Genomic DNA, 18,174 nt, shown 5'->3' with positions numbered 1-18,174 from the left:
CAGAGAATTATTAAATCCTAATTTCAACGGGTACAAGCTAGCTGACCACTCCCTACCGTTGCTATGGGAAACCTTTACTGGCGGACTACACAAGATAAGCAACACTCATTTTTGTCATATCAACACGTCCAACAAGCAACAATGAATAATAGTTTGACCTTTGACCCCTGGAATGACTCACATTGTACTGGACTACTGCTAATACACACAATATAATGTGTGGATATTTATCAGTAAGTATTTAATGTTAGTACTGATTAATCGGATCACCTTTACTATTTTAAGTAGCTTAATTAAGAGTTTGGCTTGTGCATGTACCACTGTATGTGTAGCTATGTACGTGTATACTCATTTACATGTACTGTACATGTACATGTACTGTACTTGTCGTCATACATGTGAAGGTTTCCCACAGGATTTAGCATGGTCCTCATGCATGCAGCTTCTTGTCAAGTTTCTCAAAAATTGGGCGAAATACTCTGTACAGGGTTTTATGACAAAAAATGCAAAGAAAGACTTTACCTTTTTATAAATTTTTCTGATATGTATACATGTCCTTGTGCTGTGTATTAACTTTGAGATGATTCCGATTAATTTTTATGAAATTTTAAAGTTGCTTCAGTAAAATGCTATGTACGTGTACTGTTGTAGTGCTTGTCAGTTCATGTGTTCATGTTGTTTAGCTCACTTAGCATGTTTTGTGGGAAACCCTGATGTACATGACATGTACACGTACACGTACAACCCAAATTACCCAATCTTGAATTTATTATAAATTGATTCTTTTCAATTACTTATTGTAGGTGTCAGGTAATGAACTATTAGTATCACCAGTTCACCATAGCAACCAGTCATGATCAGACCTTCCTACCACTAACTCAAGTCTCATCTTTCTCTCTAAAACCACACCCTCTTTTACGAGCCGTCATACGATGATGGTCATTGCTTATTATTCAATACTGGGGATCGTACTGATATTAGTTTCTGGAGTGTAATATCAAGAATAAAGCTGATTACTAGTAATGTTACTATACAGTCAGCATCATTGATTGATGGGGGTAATGCTATTGACTTTATGACGTTCCAATTAGAAGATACATCCTCAAAATACTGCACTTGCGTCTGGTGGAGTGTGTGTCTCTCTGATCATCTTGGGTCCAGTAATACTGAAGTTGTTTCCCAGACCCAGCTGTGTAGATTCAAAGCGACTACTATACCGTTATACAGTGAATATATCAACGAATGCTTACTGTTGGTATCAGAATCAGTACCAGGAATAGAAAGAGAAGGGAAGGAGGTGAATGAAGACAAGGAAAGTGATGGGAACACCAATCAAGATACATTGGAGTATAATAGAGGGACTGGTAATACCAGCTGGAATCAATCAAGGAGTGATATCAATATTAGTATAATGATACCAGAAGATGTTAATAAATCAGATATAATATGTATAATGGAGAGTACCAGTATCAGTGTTGGTTTAAGTGATGGTACAACATACATTAGAGGAGATTTATTGTACAATATTGATGAATGTACTAGCACCTGGACCTACTCTAAAGGAAAGTAAGTGATTGTTATTGTTTATTTATTTGTTGTATTTCTTAGTTATTATATTTATTTATTGAATTTTGTTTATTTATATTGTATTTTTGTTTATTTATTAGTTATTATTACTACTATTATTTATAAATTAATACCTACATCATGATGATTAGTATTTTTTTATTTTCATAGATTGGATATTACACTGGAGAAGATGGCTGATGATGTTGAATGGAGTTCATTATGTAAAGATGGTTCATTCCCACCATTAGATGATGAATCAAAAGAAATAAAGAGAAAAAGAGTAAGGGAACCTAAAATAATGATACATGAAAATATGTCAAATGAGCAATGAGCTAATTATAATGCAGTTACATGTTAATAATGTACAGCATACACGCAACATAAGTAATGTATACATTTATCAGAATATGTAATAAGATTGAAGAATTCTTTCCTTTTAAATTTTGCACATGTACAGTGTACATGACATGTACACATGTGTGTCACTTCAGATCCTGATATTAACATCTTCAGACATTGTCCCTGAAGACATTGCTGAATTTGATCTGCCGTTTTTAAAACAGTCAGGCTGGGTTTCCCACAAGATTTTGGCGTACATGTAGTTCTCATGTAGTGTCTTCTCAGTAGATTGTCAAGTTTCTCAAAATTGGCCAAAGACCCTTGTATTTTGAGTTTTGACAAAAAATTGCATAGAGAGAATTTTCCATTTTAATGGTTTTTTCTGATACATATATATGTAGTTATGTTGTGTAGAAAGTTTGAACTGATTCCGATCAAGTTTAGATTTTTTATGAATTTTGAAATTTGCTCTAAAATTGTGCCAAAGTCCCTATACTATAGTACAGGGTCATTGGCCAAATTTTGCCAAAAATGAAGAAGGGAGAATTTTTATTTTTTATATTTTTTCTGATACATATATGTACTTATGTTGTGTAGAAAGTTTGAGCTGATTCCGATCAAATTTAAATTTTTTTTAATTTTTAATTTGCTCAAAAGTCGTGCCAAAGTCCCTGTACTATTCAGGGTCATTGGCCAAATTTTACCAAAAATGAAGAGGGAAAAATTTTCCAATTTTATATTTTGTTCTATGCATATATACATATATACTTATGTTGTGTAGAAAGTTATGCTGATTCCGATTAAATTTAGATTTTTTATGAATTTTAAAATTTGCTCTGAAATTGTGCCAAAGTCCCTATACTATAGACCAGTTGGTGCTAAGTATATTCATAGAACTTTAAGTATATTCATTGTGATGCCGTAAATAAAGTAAAATTTTCCTTCCGCCATTTTGGAGTCCTACTTCCAATGGTTGTCTATGGAGCGATCATGAAAAGAGCTTATTCTCCAAAAACTGCTGTATTTATTCTTTATAGCAGTATTGCTACTGCTTACTGACCATCATCCAGTGTCTATAGTGGGCTCATGGACTTTAATAAGTGCCACTAGAAGATATAGAAGCAAATATATTACTTTCTCCCATTCTACTCTTAGTAACTAAGGCTCCAAAATGGCGGCAGGAAAATTTTACTTTATTTACGGTATCACAATGAATATACTCAAAATTCTATGAATATACTTAGCACCAACTGGTCTATTGTACAGGGTCATTTGCAAAATTTTGCCAAAAATGAAGAGGAGAGAATTTTCTATTTTTCGATACATACATGTATATATGTAGTTATGTTGTGTAGAAAGTTTGAGCTGATCCCGATCAAATTTTGAATTTTTTTTAATTTTTAACTTGCTCAAAAATTGTGCCGAATTCCCTGTACAGGTCATTAGCCAATTTTTGCCAAAAATGAAGAGGGGAGAATTTTCCATTTTTAAAATTTTTCCTGATACGTATATGTGCTCTGATGTTGTATATCTAGTTTGAACTGATTCCAATTAAATGGATTTTTTATGAATTTTTAAAGTTGCTCCAAAATCAAGCCAAAGTCCCTGTACTATTGTACAGGGGTGGGGCCAAATTTTACCAAAAATGGCTAGGGGAGAATTTTCCATTTTTATAATTTTTCCTGATACGTATACCTGTTCTGATGTTGTACATGTATATCTAGTTTGAGCTGATTCCGATTAAATTTGGATTTGTTATGAATTTTAAAGTTGCTCTAAATGTCGTCTACTGTATTGTAGTGCTTGTCAGATCATGAAGCTCATGCTGTTTAACTCACTTAGCATACTTTATCGTAAATCCTGTGGTCAAACATGATTAATTATTTTAAAAATTATGTTGCTCAGACGAAAATAGTAGAACAATGCCAAATTTGGTTTGCTTATTCCAATGTTACTCGGCTGCAAAATCCCTAACAAAAAAACCACCAGTACACGTACATTGTATTATTATTATTACCGAATTTTCTGCTCTACTTTTTGTATTACTTTTTTCTTTTTTTCATTTCTCTCTCTCTCTCTTTCTTCCTTTCCCTCCATTCTTTATTAGTCTACTCTGGTAGGAGATGAATGTAGTTCTAGGCCTTCAAAATATTCCAAGCAATCACTGATTACCAATAGTTTGGAAGAATGTGATACAGATGATGATCAGGATATTAATGTGTATCTAATCAATAACAATGGATTCATTGTACAAAAGGTACTAATTAATTAGAATAAATAAACAATTTTTTAACGTTTGACTTTACATGTACACTATGCTTTGTATTGCTACTGTTATGCATATTGAAAAATTTATGCAGTTACATGTAGTTGTATCCTTTTTCAAAAAATGACATCATTTATGGTCTGTGGAATGTTAAAAATTGTGAAGCTTATGATCAAAATAGTACGATATTTTGGGCCAAAATTTGTGGACTTAAATTTATTATGTGTATACTACATATACATGTAAAAAGTATAATTTCCTCTCTCTCTCCCTACACTGTATCTTTATCTCCAGGTCTCCTTAAATGGTAAACAGTTACTCTACACCTTACAAGCTACACCAAGAGGACCATCAGTATTATCACTGAGACATGATGTAGATGCCCTACACTACTCTCCCTCTGTCTCTTCTCCCTCTCTATCATATACTCATGTAACCACTTTCAATGCATTGGGGTATGTACAAGCATCTAAAAGAGAGAAGAAGTACCTCACTGCTACACATGATAGTTCTTATGCAGTATTGACTGATAGTGTTGATCATATCTTCATATACTGTTCACCTGAGGAAGGGGTCAAAGGTCAAACAGCAGCTCAGTATATTCATACACTCCCTGATGGTAGCCTCAGTCCTGGTGGTATTCTAGGAGTACAGGTAACAGGATCAGGACTAGTGTATGTACTAACTAATAATATACTCTATCTTATTAAACTCCCTCATTAATAATCTCTATTGTGGATACTGTTTATTAGTTTGGACACTATATGTTCTGTCCTTTTTGGTTTCTGATAATTTTGATAATAATTATCTGTCTTTTGAAAGTTTTGATACAATTTTATGTTGCGTTAACCTTCATGTCAAACAATTTGAACACTCGAAGTAAAAAGCACTCCATATAATATTTCACATAATTCAATGAAGTACAAATTTTAAATTTGAGCCATGTTGTCTATATTTAGTTTCACATGATTCACTCTCATTATACATCAATTGATATACATGTAGATGTAGTACGGTTGTTTGTTATTAATGGCATACGTTAACCAACTTCAGTCCATACCTGTACATTAATTTTTCTCGTAAATCTACATGTATGTGTACATGTACAGTGTATTTAGGATTAAGTTTGATTTCATTTCCCTTCTCATCCAGCCCAGTCGTTATATCCTTCCTCCTTTCTTTGTGTGCTGTTCCTTTTAATCTTTCAATTTTTGACTCATTGGCCTACATGTATAAGCTAATAATTAAATAATAATTTTTTATTGTCTTAAAATACATGTGTTAAGTCAATTGAATATTATATCATTTTAGCCTCCACTCCTCTCTCTCTCTCTCTCTCTCTCTCTCTTGTACATGCTGCATGTGATCGCTGTCAATATTTCCTATTTGTCTTATCCATAATGCTGACTCATCATTATTATGCAATCATAAACTTGGCATAAACACAGGCTACTCTGTTTATGTGTCTGTGCTTATTTGCTGTGCCAGCAAATAATTATGTGCATGTATAGCCTGCTCCAGTTCACTTGGGGAATTAAAGCCAGCATGCTATCAACAGTATACATGTACATGTACGTGTATGTACTGTGGAATAATGTTAATATGGGCTCTTTAAGTTGAACTTTGATCAGTAATACAAGTTGATGGATTAATAACACAGTGCACATTGATTTACAAATATACATGTAACTTCCTAAACTGCTATTGCTGCTTCCCTTTATGATGATGCAACACTAATGAGCATATGTGTATAGTTCACATAATCTGCAATGGCATTATAGGAAGCCATACAATCAATTGGCTGTCAAAAGATTATTAGTAATAATCACAAACTTCCTTCACTTTTTATATAACTGCTGTAGTAGCTACACCCGTCACTAGTCTATATCTTCATGTACACTGCATAAGATGATTGATGTATCTCAGTGGAGAGCAAGTATTGGACTGTGGAATTACTGTTCCACTACAGTTAGCAGACTGGCTAAAGCCTACCAATCTTCATCTTGTCAATATCCAAATCATGTAGATGAAAGTGATACTGTAGTAGTCATAAAAACATCATCAGTGCTGCTTACAACTCTCTTTCATATTACTGTCCTTTTCTTTTTCATGATTTCTTTTTGTATCCTATATCTTCCAAAAGGTATACACAATTGTTTTTATAAAAAATGGACTATTAATTCATTTTGTCTTAGACACTGAGTGTCACTGTTCTCTGCACCATTGTCAATCTACGTGTACTTGTTTTACTAGCATGAATTCAAACTGGCATGGACTGATTGTCTTTTTCAGTCTACACCTACTATTATCAGGAGATGTTGAGCTCAATCCTGGTCCTATGATTGATGATCAACCTGATATCTTTCTATTGCGTAAGTGGCTTGAACCACTTGTTGACTGGCAACCATTTGGTCTTCTCTTACCTGGAATAACACAACAGGACATTGCCATGATTGCTAAGTCAGCATTAGGCATTGAAACTGAACATCAATCTCAGAAATTGATTCTTTACTGCAAATGGATCAATAAACATCCTGAAGCCAAGTGGAGAGATGTACTTCATGCATTGACTGTGAGAGAGGAAACAGAATTAGCACAAACTATCAAAGATAAGTTACATGAAGGACAATGCATAGGAGGAGGTGTGTTACATTAAATTGTGGTTAAAGTATTCATTATCAATTTTATATGATAGGTAGTGTGAATGTTGCTACTTGTAATTCAGTTGGTGTATATAATAAAGAACCTGTTTCAGATCTTGTGAAAGGTAAGCATAATTATCACAATTTACACTTATTAACTTTGGTACAGGTAATCCTAACGATATATTTCGGAGTCATTCAGACAAGCTCACTGATGCTGTTACTACTAATTTGTACAGATTGGCTGATGCACTGCATGCCAAAGGGTTGATTCCACTAGATACCAAAAGAGATATGTACTCAGTATCAGGAGATAATGAATTAAAGAAAGCTGGAAAGCTACTCATAACACTACAAACACTTATGAAATCATCACAACATCCTGAACAGTACCTTATTGATGTCTGTCATGTACTAGTAAACCAACAAAATCAAGCATTAACTGATATAGCTACCTCAATGATGAAGCAGCTAGGTAAACATAATTATGTGTGTATATTGTAATTTAATGAACGTACATGTAGATTAATCCATTTGAAATTAAATTTAAAATTGAATTTTTTATTGCATATTCATTTTAATTGACACATTAGGTCATGAATGTTTTGAAGCAGACAAGGTTAATAGTTTACCACATGTCGTCCAGCAATATGCAGACACTATGAAGAAACAGTACAAGCAGCAGCCTGTTGTTTCTAACGACTGGCCACCAAGGATTGGACAAGGATTGTTCTTTGGTAGATTATCAGTTGTGGACAAGCAAGACTTGTTTGTTGCTCAAACTCTACATCAGAAATCGTCATGGTTTATGCTTAAAGGACAGATTGATAAAGTAGTAGAAATGTGTGGAAGCAAAGAATTTAATGTAGAAGATATCCTTCAATCAAATGCTAACTCTTCTCCTCTAGTAGTAGCAATTGACGGTGCTGCTGGTATTGGAAAGACAACACTCTGTCGGAAACTGTTGAACATGTGGGCCAATGGAACTCTTTTACACCAGCACTATGACTTGGTACTTTACTGTCCTTTAAGGAATGGCAAGATAGTTACAGCTAAGACACTATCTGATTTATTTGTGTGTCAACGTTATGAAGTCCCTATGGTAGCTGAATGGTTTGAGAAGAGGAATGGAGAAGGATTACTGATAATCTTTGATGGTTGGGATGAATTATGTGAACAATACCGACACTCTTCATTAGCTGCTAGCATCATTCGTAGAGAGCAGTTTGACCAATGTTCAGTTATTGTTACCTCTCGTAGCTATGCCTCCTCTTCACTTTTAGAGTTGTCTTCTCTAAATAAGCATTTTGAAGTTACTGGATTTACAGAGAAAGAAATATCAATAGTTATTATCAAAACACTCCAAAACGATTCAAAACTAGCACAAGAACTCATTGATTATCATATGCACATGAACTGTTATTATAACCACAGTGATCACTGTGTTACCAGTGACGATATTGGACTTCAAGAAATGCTTTCAAACAAGGACACACAACTAGCACTGAAACTCATTCAAGATCTTAAAATGCGAAGTGACGTACGATCATTATGTTATGTACCCCTAGTGTTATCAATGGTAATTTTAGTATATTCTAAAGAAGGAGGGCACTTACCAGCAACACTTACTGAACTGTATGACAACTTCATATTACAAACAATCAGAAGACATGTTAAAAGACAAGAAGTTGATCCTCGTACTTTAGGTAGTCTTTCTTCATTACCATCAAAATTAGCTAAATCATTGCAAGAGTTGTGTCAAATAGCTTATATTAACCTGGTTGAGGCAAAAATGGCATTCTCTTCACATCAATTACAAAAATATGAAGGAGCAGTGAAAGAGGATTTTTTTGGATTAATGACAACATTCATAGAATATGATGAGGAGAAATATCAGTTTCTTCATTTGAGTATACAGGAATTTTTAGCTGCTTTGTGGATAGCTAGATACGAAAAGAAGACAGAGGAAGTGTTTAAGGATCACTTTGATGATGATCAATTTCAATTGTGTCTGAGGTTTGTGGCTGGCCTAACTCACCTTGAACATGAGAGCTATCGACAGTATTTCAATAAACAGATTGACGTACAGTGCAGTAGAGCTCCTTTGTTTGGATATAAAGCAACTCAACGTTCCTGGTTTCATCGATCTTCTGAGATTAAAAACAACAGTGGCTTCATTTCATCTGACAGCAATAGAAACTTTCCTTCGTTTCTTTTGCAACTCATATATGAGTCACATAATGCTAATTTATGCCAATTATTAGCAGAATCAGTCATTGGTACCACTTTATGCCTCAGAAAAGTAAGGCTTTCATTGTTTGATTGGCTGTGTTTCAGTTATTTTATCAATAATTCAAAATTAACATGGAATCACTTGTGCTTGGAAGAGCTATTTGATCAAACGCTATCAGTTTTGACTGCTGGGTTGACTAATAAATCACTAAAGACTCAATGTAAGAGACTAGATGTAAAGCTCTGGCATCCTACAACTGAATCAATACACAATTTTTTGCAGTCATCACTTTTTTATAATGTTCAGGAATGTTACTGTGAACTTGAAAATGGTCAATTCGTTCCCTGTCTTGCATTGTTACAGTTCTTTAGTACTCCTCTATTGAAAGTACTTCACTTAACTTTACACAGACGCTCTCTTACTAGTACCAGCTATCAAGATGAGCACATTGAACTTGAGAAGACAATAGCAAAAAATTCAACACTACAGGAGGTAAAGATAAGTTGTAGCGGAAGAGATAACCAAATCACTGTAACTATTGACAGCGTAATCAAGGGAATAAGTAGAAATAGATCAATAGAATCATTTGTAATCAATATTTCTTCATACCCTCCTCTTCCTCCTCCTCTATCCAATCAATCAATTGAGCAACTACTAAAGGACAACAACACAATACAGGCTCTTTCCATAAATATTCAGGACAAATTATTCCCATCTTCATCACTACACATATCAAAAGTAAACACACCACTGACTGCTCTAGAAATTGGAAAAAGCACTAACATATTGATGGCATCACTCATTCCACATATTAAAGGATTGCACTGTTTGATACTACCAGAACCATACCCATTGCATTTATTATTTCTTTCTCATCCCAGTCTACGTACACTTGCTTTGCCACTAGACACAGCTGAGAGTGCTATTGAACTATTTACTATCCTACAAACCAATACTACACTTGAAGCTCTAAAACTGTGGGTACGTTATGAAAATATTTGTAACAGCAGTATGGGTACTAGTTTACAAGATTTGTTAGCAGAAAACCAAACGCTGAAAAGCCTTGAGATTGAAGGATATTTTCATAATTCATTTCTGTCATTTCTCTCTACTGGTATCAAACAAAACTCAAGCCTTCAGCAGTTTACTTTAAAACACATTCGATTGCCTCTTAATGAAGAGGTATTACAATTTTTCAGTGTCGTAGCTGGTAAGAATAATTTAACAGAGCTTGAAATCTATTTCAAACTTGATAATGAATATACCTACTGTAACTACGAGGAGAAAGAATGTTTTATGACACAATTGTTTTATGAACAAGGATTACCTGCTGTTACCAACTTACTACAATCAAGTTCAGCGATCAAAAGAATGAGAATAGTGTGTGACTCTTACAGTTCATCTGAACCTAAATCAAAGGACTTTGTAATAATGTTTTATGAATCTATTTTCACTCATCCGTCACTGGAATATATAGACATTTGTACTATATATAATGCTTCTTTTCTACTTCAGAGAATACTGAAAGAACAAATCAAAGCACTGGTTAAGATGCATCAGCAAAAGCAACCTCACAAGCAAGTACCAATAGTGAATGTGGAATGTATAATAACTGATGTTGTCTGATGTGTGCACTGACACTTTAATTCACAAATGAACACTGAAACATTTTTCTGCTTGATATTAAGTGTTTATCACTTCTTTGCTTATTTTGAAACAAAAAGTATTAGTTGATAGTAAACTGTTGAGTTAGTTTTGACACATTACTTAGATTCACACAATCTGTTATTTTCCTTAGTGTATTCTGCCAATAGTCAGATCAATGTGTTTTAGAAATGGAAATGTTTCTGGATTTTGTAGGAGTTTGAAGAACAAATGTCCCTTACTGTTTCTCAGTTGTTCTGTTATTATTATTCTACTGTGGGATGTCCTTCTTTATATACACAACATCTCAATGCAATATCTTATGGGCACTGTTTTACGGAAGGAATCAAATTGGCATGGCTTTTCAATTCTTATATGTGCTCAATACATCTTCTTTCCTTTATTTGGTCTGTTAGCTGATGTATGGATTGGAAGATACAAAGCTATACTCATTGGTATAGTTTTATGTTTTATATCATGGATTATAATTGGAACATGCTACACTGTAAACTTTATTTATCAATTTCCCAATCCTCTTTACTGGTTTGCGTATACTATTGTGTATGTTTTTGAAACAATTGGCTACTGTAGTTTTCGGGCTAACATTGTGCAATACAATATTGATCAACTGATTGGTGCTTCAGCTAATGAATTAAATGCCGTCATATACTGGCATTCTGTACCTTTAGTACTTAGCACTATGATATTTGAATTGTCACGATGTCTTTTCAATACTACAGAATATTTTGTGCTGATTACATTTCTAACTTCAGGATTGGCAGTAGCAGTGACATTGGTGTCTCATTCATTCTTCAAACACAAACTGGAGAACATATCACTGATCAAGAATCCCATCAAACTCATAGTTAGAGTATTGTGTTATGCCAGGAAGCACAAGTATCCTGAGAATCGTAGTGCTCTGACCTACTGGGAGGAAGAGGCTCCTTCAAGACTAGACCTGGGTAAGGATAAATATGGTGGACCATTCACAGAGGAAGAGGTAGAAGATGTGAAGATATTTTTCCGTATGATACCATTACTAATAGTACTAACTGGCTTTGTAATTAGTAATGATTACAAATATATTGTGTCCAGTAAGCCAACAGCACTATCATGCATTGTTTCAACTTATTTTGGTTACATGTTATCTGTCGTTTTCATTTTGCTATTTTATTTGTTTCTATTTCGAGCTTTCTTCAGTAAATATGTCCCACGTATACTGACAAGATTAATTGGTGGTTTAATTACTGCACTGTGTGTCCTGCTATCAGAATTATTTATTTTTAAATTTTATTCCAGTTCTCTGCACATCAATGAAATGTTGCTTGTATCTAAAATTTTACTCTCATTGACATATTCTCTGATTGTTCCTGCATCATTAGAGTTTACAGTAGCTCAGTCTCCAGTACACATGAGAGGAGTGATGGTTGGATTGTGGTATGCTTCTTGGGGAATTGGCTGTTTTGGTAATATTGCATTTAAGGTTTTGTTTAGTTGCTATGAGTTAGTATGTACTAGTTTCTACTATTATATAACAAAGAGTGTACTAGTTCTTATCATACTGATAGTGTTTATGATACTGGCTAAACGTTATAAGTATCGTGTGAGAGAGAATGAAGTTAACATTGTTCAGATAGTTGATGATCATTATCAGAGATACATGGAACAAGAAGAACAATACTACAACAATCAAGATGGTTTATCTTTTAGCCAATAATAATTTTTAAAAAACTTTGTTCTTCATTATTCTGATTATTATTTTTTGTGTGCATCTACGATTTTAGCGGGTAATATCAATGCGCATGCGCATAATAATTGCGCAATTAACCGTAATTAACTCAGATGCCTGAGTGTGGAATTTAATGGTGGTGGCATTGAAGTTAGAAATCTCTTTCCATCGAGCGTTCTTAAGGGTAAATGTGATCCTGGTTGTATAATTCTTTTTTAAAAAAAAATTATATATAGTCTGGCACGAACTCAGGCGAGCTCATTGCTAGTGTGTTTGTAGTATCTATGTTGCTAGCTGGTTCAGTTTGGTGACAACGTGTTAGCGGCAGGTATGTTGTGACGTATTCATAATTTGTTGCCTTTTATCCAAACTACCAAACATATCCCCTGGCCATTAATGTGACATTAACCACATGTCAATTATGTTGTAATTGTAAATCTAGAAATTGATTTTGACAATAATGCTCGTAACTTATTAAGCACTCTACTGCATGGCTTTGAAATCATAGGCCCATTTATTGCAACCTATAATATGATTGTTTCTAGTAGGTGATGAAGTTGTTGTACATGTATGTGAATTTACTTTATCAATTTCTAATTCTAACTAGGTCAATGAGCATAAATTTTAAAGATGATTAGATGTACTTGATGGACGGATAGTCTTGGCTGTAAAGTCTTCTTTGATACTTTGCGCTATTGCAAAGGACTTGTACTGCACTCCCACAGTTCCACTATGCGTTTCTATTTGAGGAAGATGGTTTATTTAGATATTTAAAGGTAATAGTAATATAGTAATGATAATAACAATAATAGTAATATTGGGAAACTTATGATTAAATTATTGCTGGAATGCTCAAAGTTTTGCTGTAATTCTTTATTTATAAAAACTTAAAAAAATATATTGTCCTTAAAAGTTCCTGGCTATTACACAAGAGTGTATAATTATTTATGGAGAGTGTCTATATATGCGATACCACTTTTGTAGTACCTGACAAAGTAACTTGCATTTTTTTGCATGGAAAGCGCCAGTTACATTACAATAATTATGCGTTTTTGCCACCTGTGACAGCACACATTGTGCTGTATGGGGTCTCATAAATGATTGATTTCCTGGCTTTGTGTTGGTGATCATGCAAGATATCTCAAGCCTCAAGACTATGTGTACATCCGAGGCTGCGTACAATAATTAGATCAAGACTGCATACAATAGTACATCAAGACTGCATACAATAATTATGCATTTTTGCCACCTGTGACAGCTGCATTAAACACACATTGTACTGTATGTGGTCACGTGAGTGATTGATTTCCTGGCTTTTTGTTGGTGATCATGCAAGGTATCTCAAGACCATGCGTACATCCGAGGGATTTTGACTCACCTGAAGTTTCAGGAACAGGTACCAGCTTTAGTATTTATTTCTTAAAAGTATTTTTGTTTATTTTTAGGTCATTATTATCCTTGGAGAAGACAAAATGCATTTGGCACTATTCCTGTCTTTCTATTAATAAGCTAGATAATATTTTACTGTATTTCATTATTATTGTTCATAAAATTGTATATAGCGATATAGTGGCCTCTAGATAGCAACTTTGGCCTTCCAGATTGAGGCATGTCATACTACACTGCTGTTTTCTCAGCATAATAGCCACTGGTACTCTTTATATGTACCTTTTCCTGACTTTCTTTCACACTATTTTAGATGGTACTGGTTCATTCAAGTACAGAAGGAAGAAGTGCAGTGTTATTATCAGTGTACACGCGTGAGATCCTGAAAGACCACGCTCATGCATGCACACGTGTTCATTGCATATCAGACGCAACCCACGTGTTATAATGCAAAGTTTTGCGTGATAGACCGCGTCATTTGTGCACGAACAAGTTATTTTTGTCAGGTACTGTATGTTAACATTCGTTTGCTCTGAAGTATACATTTAAATTTTTGAGTGGTTGATAAAATGGCAGTTAAAGCATGTAGACAATTCTAAGAGTTAGACACTCTCCGTAAACAATGAATTATTAATTATCCATTCTCTTGCTATTGAGTATTGACTATGCATCTTTTTGACTCGTACCTTTTAATTCAATGCATATAGCTACCATTAGTGCTGCAACAATAAAAGGTGTGTTCCAAAAATTAGACATTTTATTAATGAATGAAACACACTGCCTCACTTTCTTAACTTACTACATGTATATTTAAATCCATTGAGGTATTATACTATATTGTATGGCGTCTGAGGATGAATTTGTCACATCTTTCAATGAAAAATTATTCATCAAATTTTTAATACTTGTCACCATTGTGATACATTTGCCAGTTACTCAACAAATTTACTGATGACATAAGCACTAATATAAATATGTGACCATAATTGACAAAAGGTACCTTATGGCGGATAGGAAAATTGGTATTTATAGCCTAAAAAATCCAACTTTCTGAGCTCAATTTATCATAAAATTACTTCAGAGGATGCAAAAAGTTACTAAGTAACTTTTAGAAACAATAGATGTCTAACAGAACACTCACAGGTTGATATTTTTCATTATAATGATGAATATAAAGATCCACCATAAGGTACCTTTTGTCAATTATGGTCACATATATACATGTAGCTTACAGCTGTGTTCATACTTCAGGGAGACCTTTAGCATCATAGCATGTCTGAAGTGTAGTCCTACACAAGAGAAGGCAAGCTGCCTAGTAATACATGTATATACATGTAGATGTGGATGGAATGAGTCACGAATCTGTCATTACGTTTTTCACTTTTAAGTTTGTGCATATAATGAGGACTGATTCTGGTGCCTTTTTTCTTTTTTTATTTGCCAACCTGCCCCTTGTTCAAATAGACAATAATTTCTGTTAAATTGCAGCCTTAGGAGGTGGTCATTTATAGCAAAAGGTAGTGTGCTAATACTTGCCTGCTCCAATATGAAAGAGTCTGTTACACTTTGATATACAAAGTTATGTCCGAGTCCTAAATATAATCAGGGTCAAGAATAAGTTATCTTGAAATGCCTATTTGTGCTAGAACTATTTTTAAAGCTGTGGTTTTTCTAGTTTCTGAAGGTCCATAGGCAGCCACAATTGGATATTGTACTTTAGTTCATTGAAGAGGATATGATGAGTTTGTACTATTCATACAGTATCCATCAACTCAAGATGATACACGAATGAATTTTGGTCATTTTGTAGAGCAGTGTCTTAGTCTTACCAATGTTGGACTGTGATATTTATAATGAGATGCTTTGAGTAATGAAGAACACAACTGCCATTGTTTTGGTATTAGATATGTGGGAAAGGTAGCACTCATGCTTTGTAAGCACTCATCAACATAACATGATGTCTTCTATCATAATTGTGAGCTGCTGGACATGGAAGAGATTAATTTTTACATGAAATTTATGGTGTTTTGATTTTTTGGTCTTGTACATCAAATGTTCCATTGATATCAGTATATGATTTTGTACAGGATTCTGGCATAGTGCTTAGCTTCTTTTTGGTGGATTGTCAAGTTGCTCAATAATTGAGCCTAAGGCCCTGTACTGTAGTGGAGGATATTTTGACAGAATCACAAGGAGAAAATATTCCATTTTGCTGATACAGATATGTTTGTTACATTTCAACTTTGAGTTGATTCTGATCTTATTTGGATTTATTATAAATTTTAAAAGTTTCTCAAAATTTGGGCCAAAGCCCCTTGGCCAAATTTTGCCATGAGTGTGAATTGTCATAGGGGACACGTCAGATGATAGCTACACTGAAGCTATTATGTTCCAAGTAATCAGAGCCCCGTACAGTGTCAATTGGTACAAACAATAGTTGCTCTTGATATAGACATGACAGGTCCAAGGCTCCAAGCTCAACGGTTCGTAGTTATGCGATTTTCTATTGTCTGCAGTTAAACTTGAACTAAAATTATACCACAACATGGTACTAATGAGTACTTTCTAAAGCTACTGGATTTTATTTGAGTAACCTTATACCAGTTTGATTTGCAGTTAATCATCTGCTAAATTATTGCAAAGCTCTTCCTTTTACTCTCATCAAGCAATCGGTTATTTTTGATGAAAAGGTAAAGTTGAATGACAGTTCACAGACTAGTGGAGACTGAGATCAAGTGCAGCATCTTTTTTTTGTTTGAAGTCCTTCCTTTTACTGAATGAATTGTTTCGATATGGCCTGGAGTAATTTTTGGTGATAATTTTGTCCGATTTTTTTACTGCTCTATAGTCTGTCATAAAATCAGCTTGAACTTTTAATAAGTAAAAAACAGGAGTGTATAATTTTGATTTCAAGTTCACGTCTAAATTTATTATATATCTTTTTGTCCTGTTTGCTACATCATCATTTTTATATGAATATGAATTGCATAAGACTATTATAAATTATATTGAAAGGTACGAGTCAAAAAGGTATCATTTTAATTTATAAATAATTAATTGACTTTGATTCTTTGCAATGCTGTGGTTTAAGGCTGATTTAAACTCAAGTACAGGAACAGCCTGTAAATGTATTATTTGTATTGTAGTGTCAATCATCCTTTAAGCACGGTAGTGTCTGACAATAGATTGCATTCAGTGTCCTATGATATACAAGGGACTTGCAACTATTGTAAGATTCAGTATTCCTATCATGTATGGCAGTCTTTAAGGTTGGTTTACATTATATTGTTAGTTAGGACTAGCATTACATTAACACTGGAATAGCACAAGTAGTAGTAGTTCTATTCCAATGTTTAGTATCCATCAACAGGTATATTGATGGCATACTGTCATAATGTAAACTATACCTTAAAACAAAGAGTCATTAATGAAGAGGAATATGAATTAAAGTAATGAATTATTATGATCAATTTAAATCAATGCAAGAGTCATTGATGGAACTAACAATTGGTTGATAAAGTTGTTATTTACGATAGATATACCATTCTCTGCCCTTTAAATGATAATTGTCTCTTCAAATAACTGAAGTATTATTTAGTCTCTAACTCCATTTCTTGTTTGAATGTTGAAGCAGTTGTCTTGTACTGTGTATGCTTGTATAGATCAGTCAATGGATTATTATTCATGATTTCTTGTAGTTCCTGTTTACATTCTTTTTTTCTTGGATGAAGTGGTATTTTAGCAGATACAAGACAATATGCTCTTTATTCTTTTTTTCAGTCCCAACATACACTATAAGGACATGTTGCTGACAGCTTGTTGCTTGGAATTTGAACTGATGCACCTAAGGAGAGGTGATTCAATACTTTAACATTGTAGCAGGCACGCTACATGTTCCTTGAAATACGAGGGTATTTTTTATTGACTGTAAGATGCTCCCAGTTTCATTTGTTGCAACATAAGGGAATGTTGCCTTTTCCCTAGTGTATGTTTGGATTGAAATAGTTAATGATATATTGACTAATAGAAAAGGAGTTAGAGATGTTATTATAACGAGACCAAGGGTGGAGTATGGTTTTTATGCTATAATAATCAATTAAATTAACAGTGTGATAATGATAATGGATATAATTATATTTAATAATGAATTGAATTATTTATAAATATTATATGCAACTAAATCATCAACAGAATATCATAAGCAAAGGCAAGTAAGATTCAAACAACTGACCATCTATAATTGCACACATTGCATTGACAATTGCCATTAGGACTGTCAGTCCTTGACATTCCTATTATGTGCTTGCCCTTGCTTGAATACTTCAACACAGAGTGAATCCTTTTAAGCAATAAATTCATGATATTT

General features: G+C 33.8%; 2 protein-coding genes and 1 long non-coding RNA gene across 3 annotated transcripts; all 3 read left to right on the top strand.

Moving 5' to 3' along the window:
* Positions 1–998: 998 nt before the first annotated feature.
* Positions 999–5,023, top strand: LOC105314887 (nudC domain-containing protein 1-like). Its single transcript, XM_020004161.1, has 4 exons — positions 999–1,566; positions 1,738–1,849; positions 4,016–4,165; positions 4,469–5,023. The coding sequence occupies exons 1-4, from the start codon at positions 1,076–1,078 to the stop codon at positions 4,895–4,897; spliced, it is 1,182 nt and encodes a 393-aa protein (XP_019859720.1). The 5' UTR covers positions 999–1,075; the 3' UTR covers positions 4,898–5,023.
* Positions 5,024–6,041: 1,018 nt separating this feature from the next.
* On the top strand, positions 6,042–10,830 carry LOC109587954 (uncharacterized). Its single transcript, XM_020004162.1, has 5 exons — positions 6,042–6,317; positions 6,370–6,816; positions 6,870–6,941; positions 6,986–7,291; positions 7,410–10,830. Exons 1-5 carry the CDS (start codon positions 6,083–6,085, stop codon positions 10,673–10,675), a joined length of 4,326 nt encoding a protein of 1,441 aa, XP_019859721.1. The 5' UTR covers positions 6,042–6,082; the 3' UTR covers positions 10,676–10,830.
* A 1,673-nt stretch (positions 10,831–12,503) lies between these two features.
* LOC109587953 (uncharacterized) lies at positions 12,504–13,194 on the top strand. Its single transcript, XR_002187891.1, has 3 exons — positions 12,504–12,606; positions 12,659–12,750; positions 13,030–13,194. It is a non-coding gene; the product is annotated as an uncharacterized LOC109587953 (long non-coding RNA).
* The last annotated feature ends 4,980 nt before the right edge of the window (positions 13,195–18,174 follow it).

Source organism: Amphimedon queenslandica, unplaced genomic scaffold, assembly GCF_000090795.2.
Source record: "Amphimedon queenslandica unplaced genomic scaffold, v1.1 AMPQUscaffold_12364_Cont12060, whole genome shotgun sequence".
NCBI lineage: Eukaryota > Metazoa > Porifera > Demospongiae > Haplosclerida > Niphatidae > Amphimedon > Amphimedon queenslandica.
Note: the sequence above shows the minus strand (reverse complement) of the source record. Positions and strands in the feature narration are given on the sequence as shown.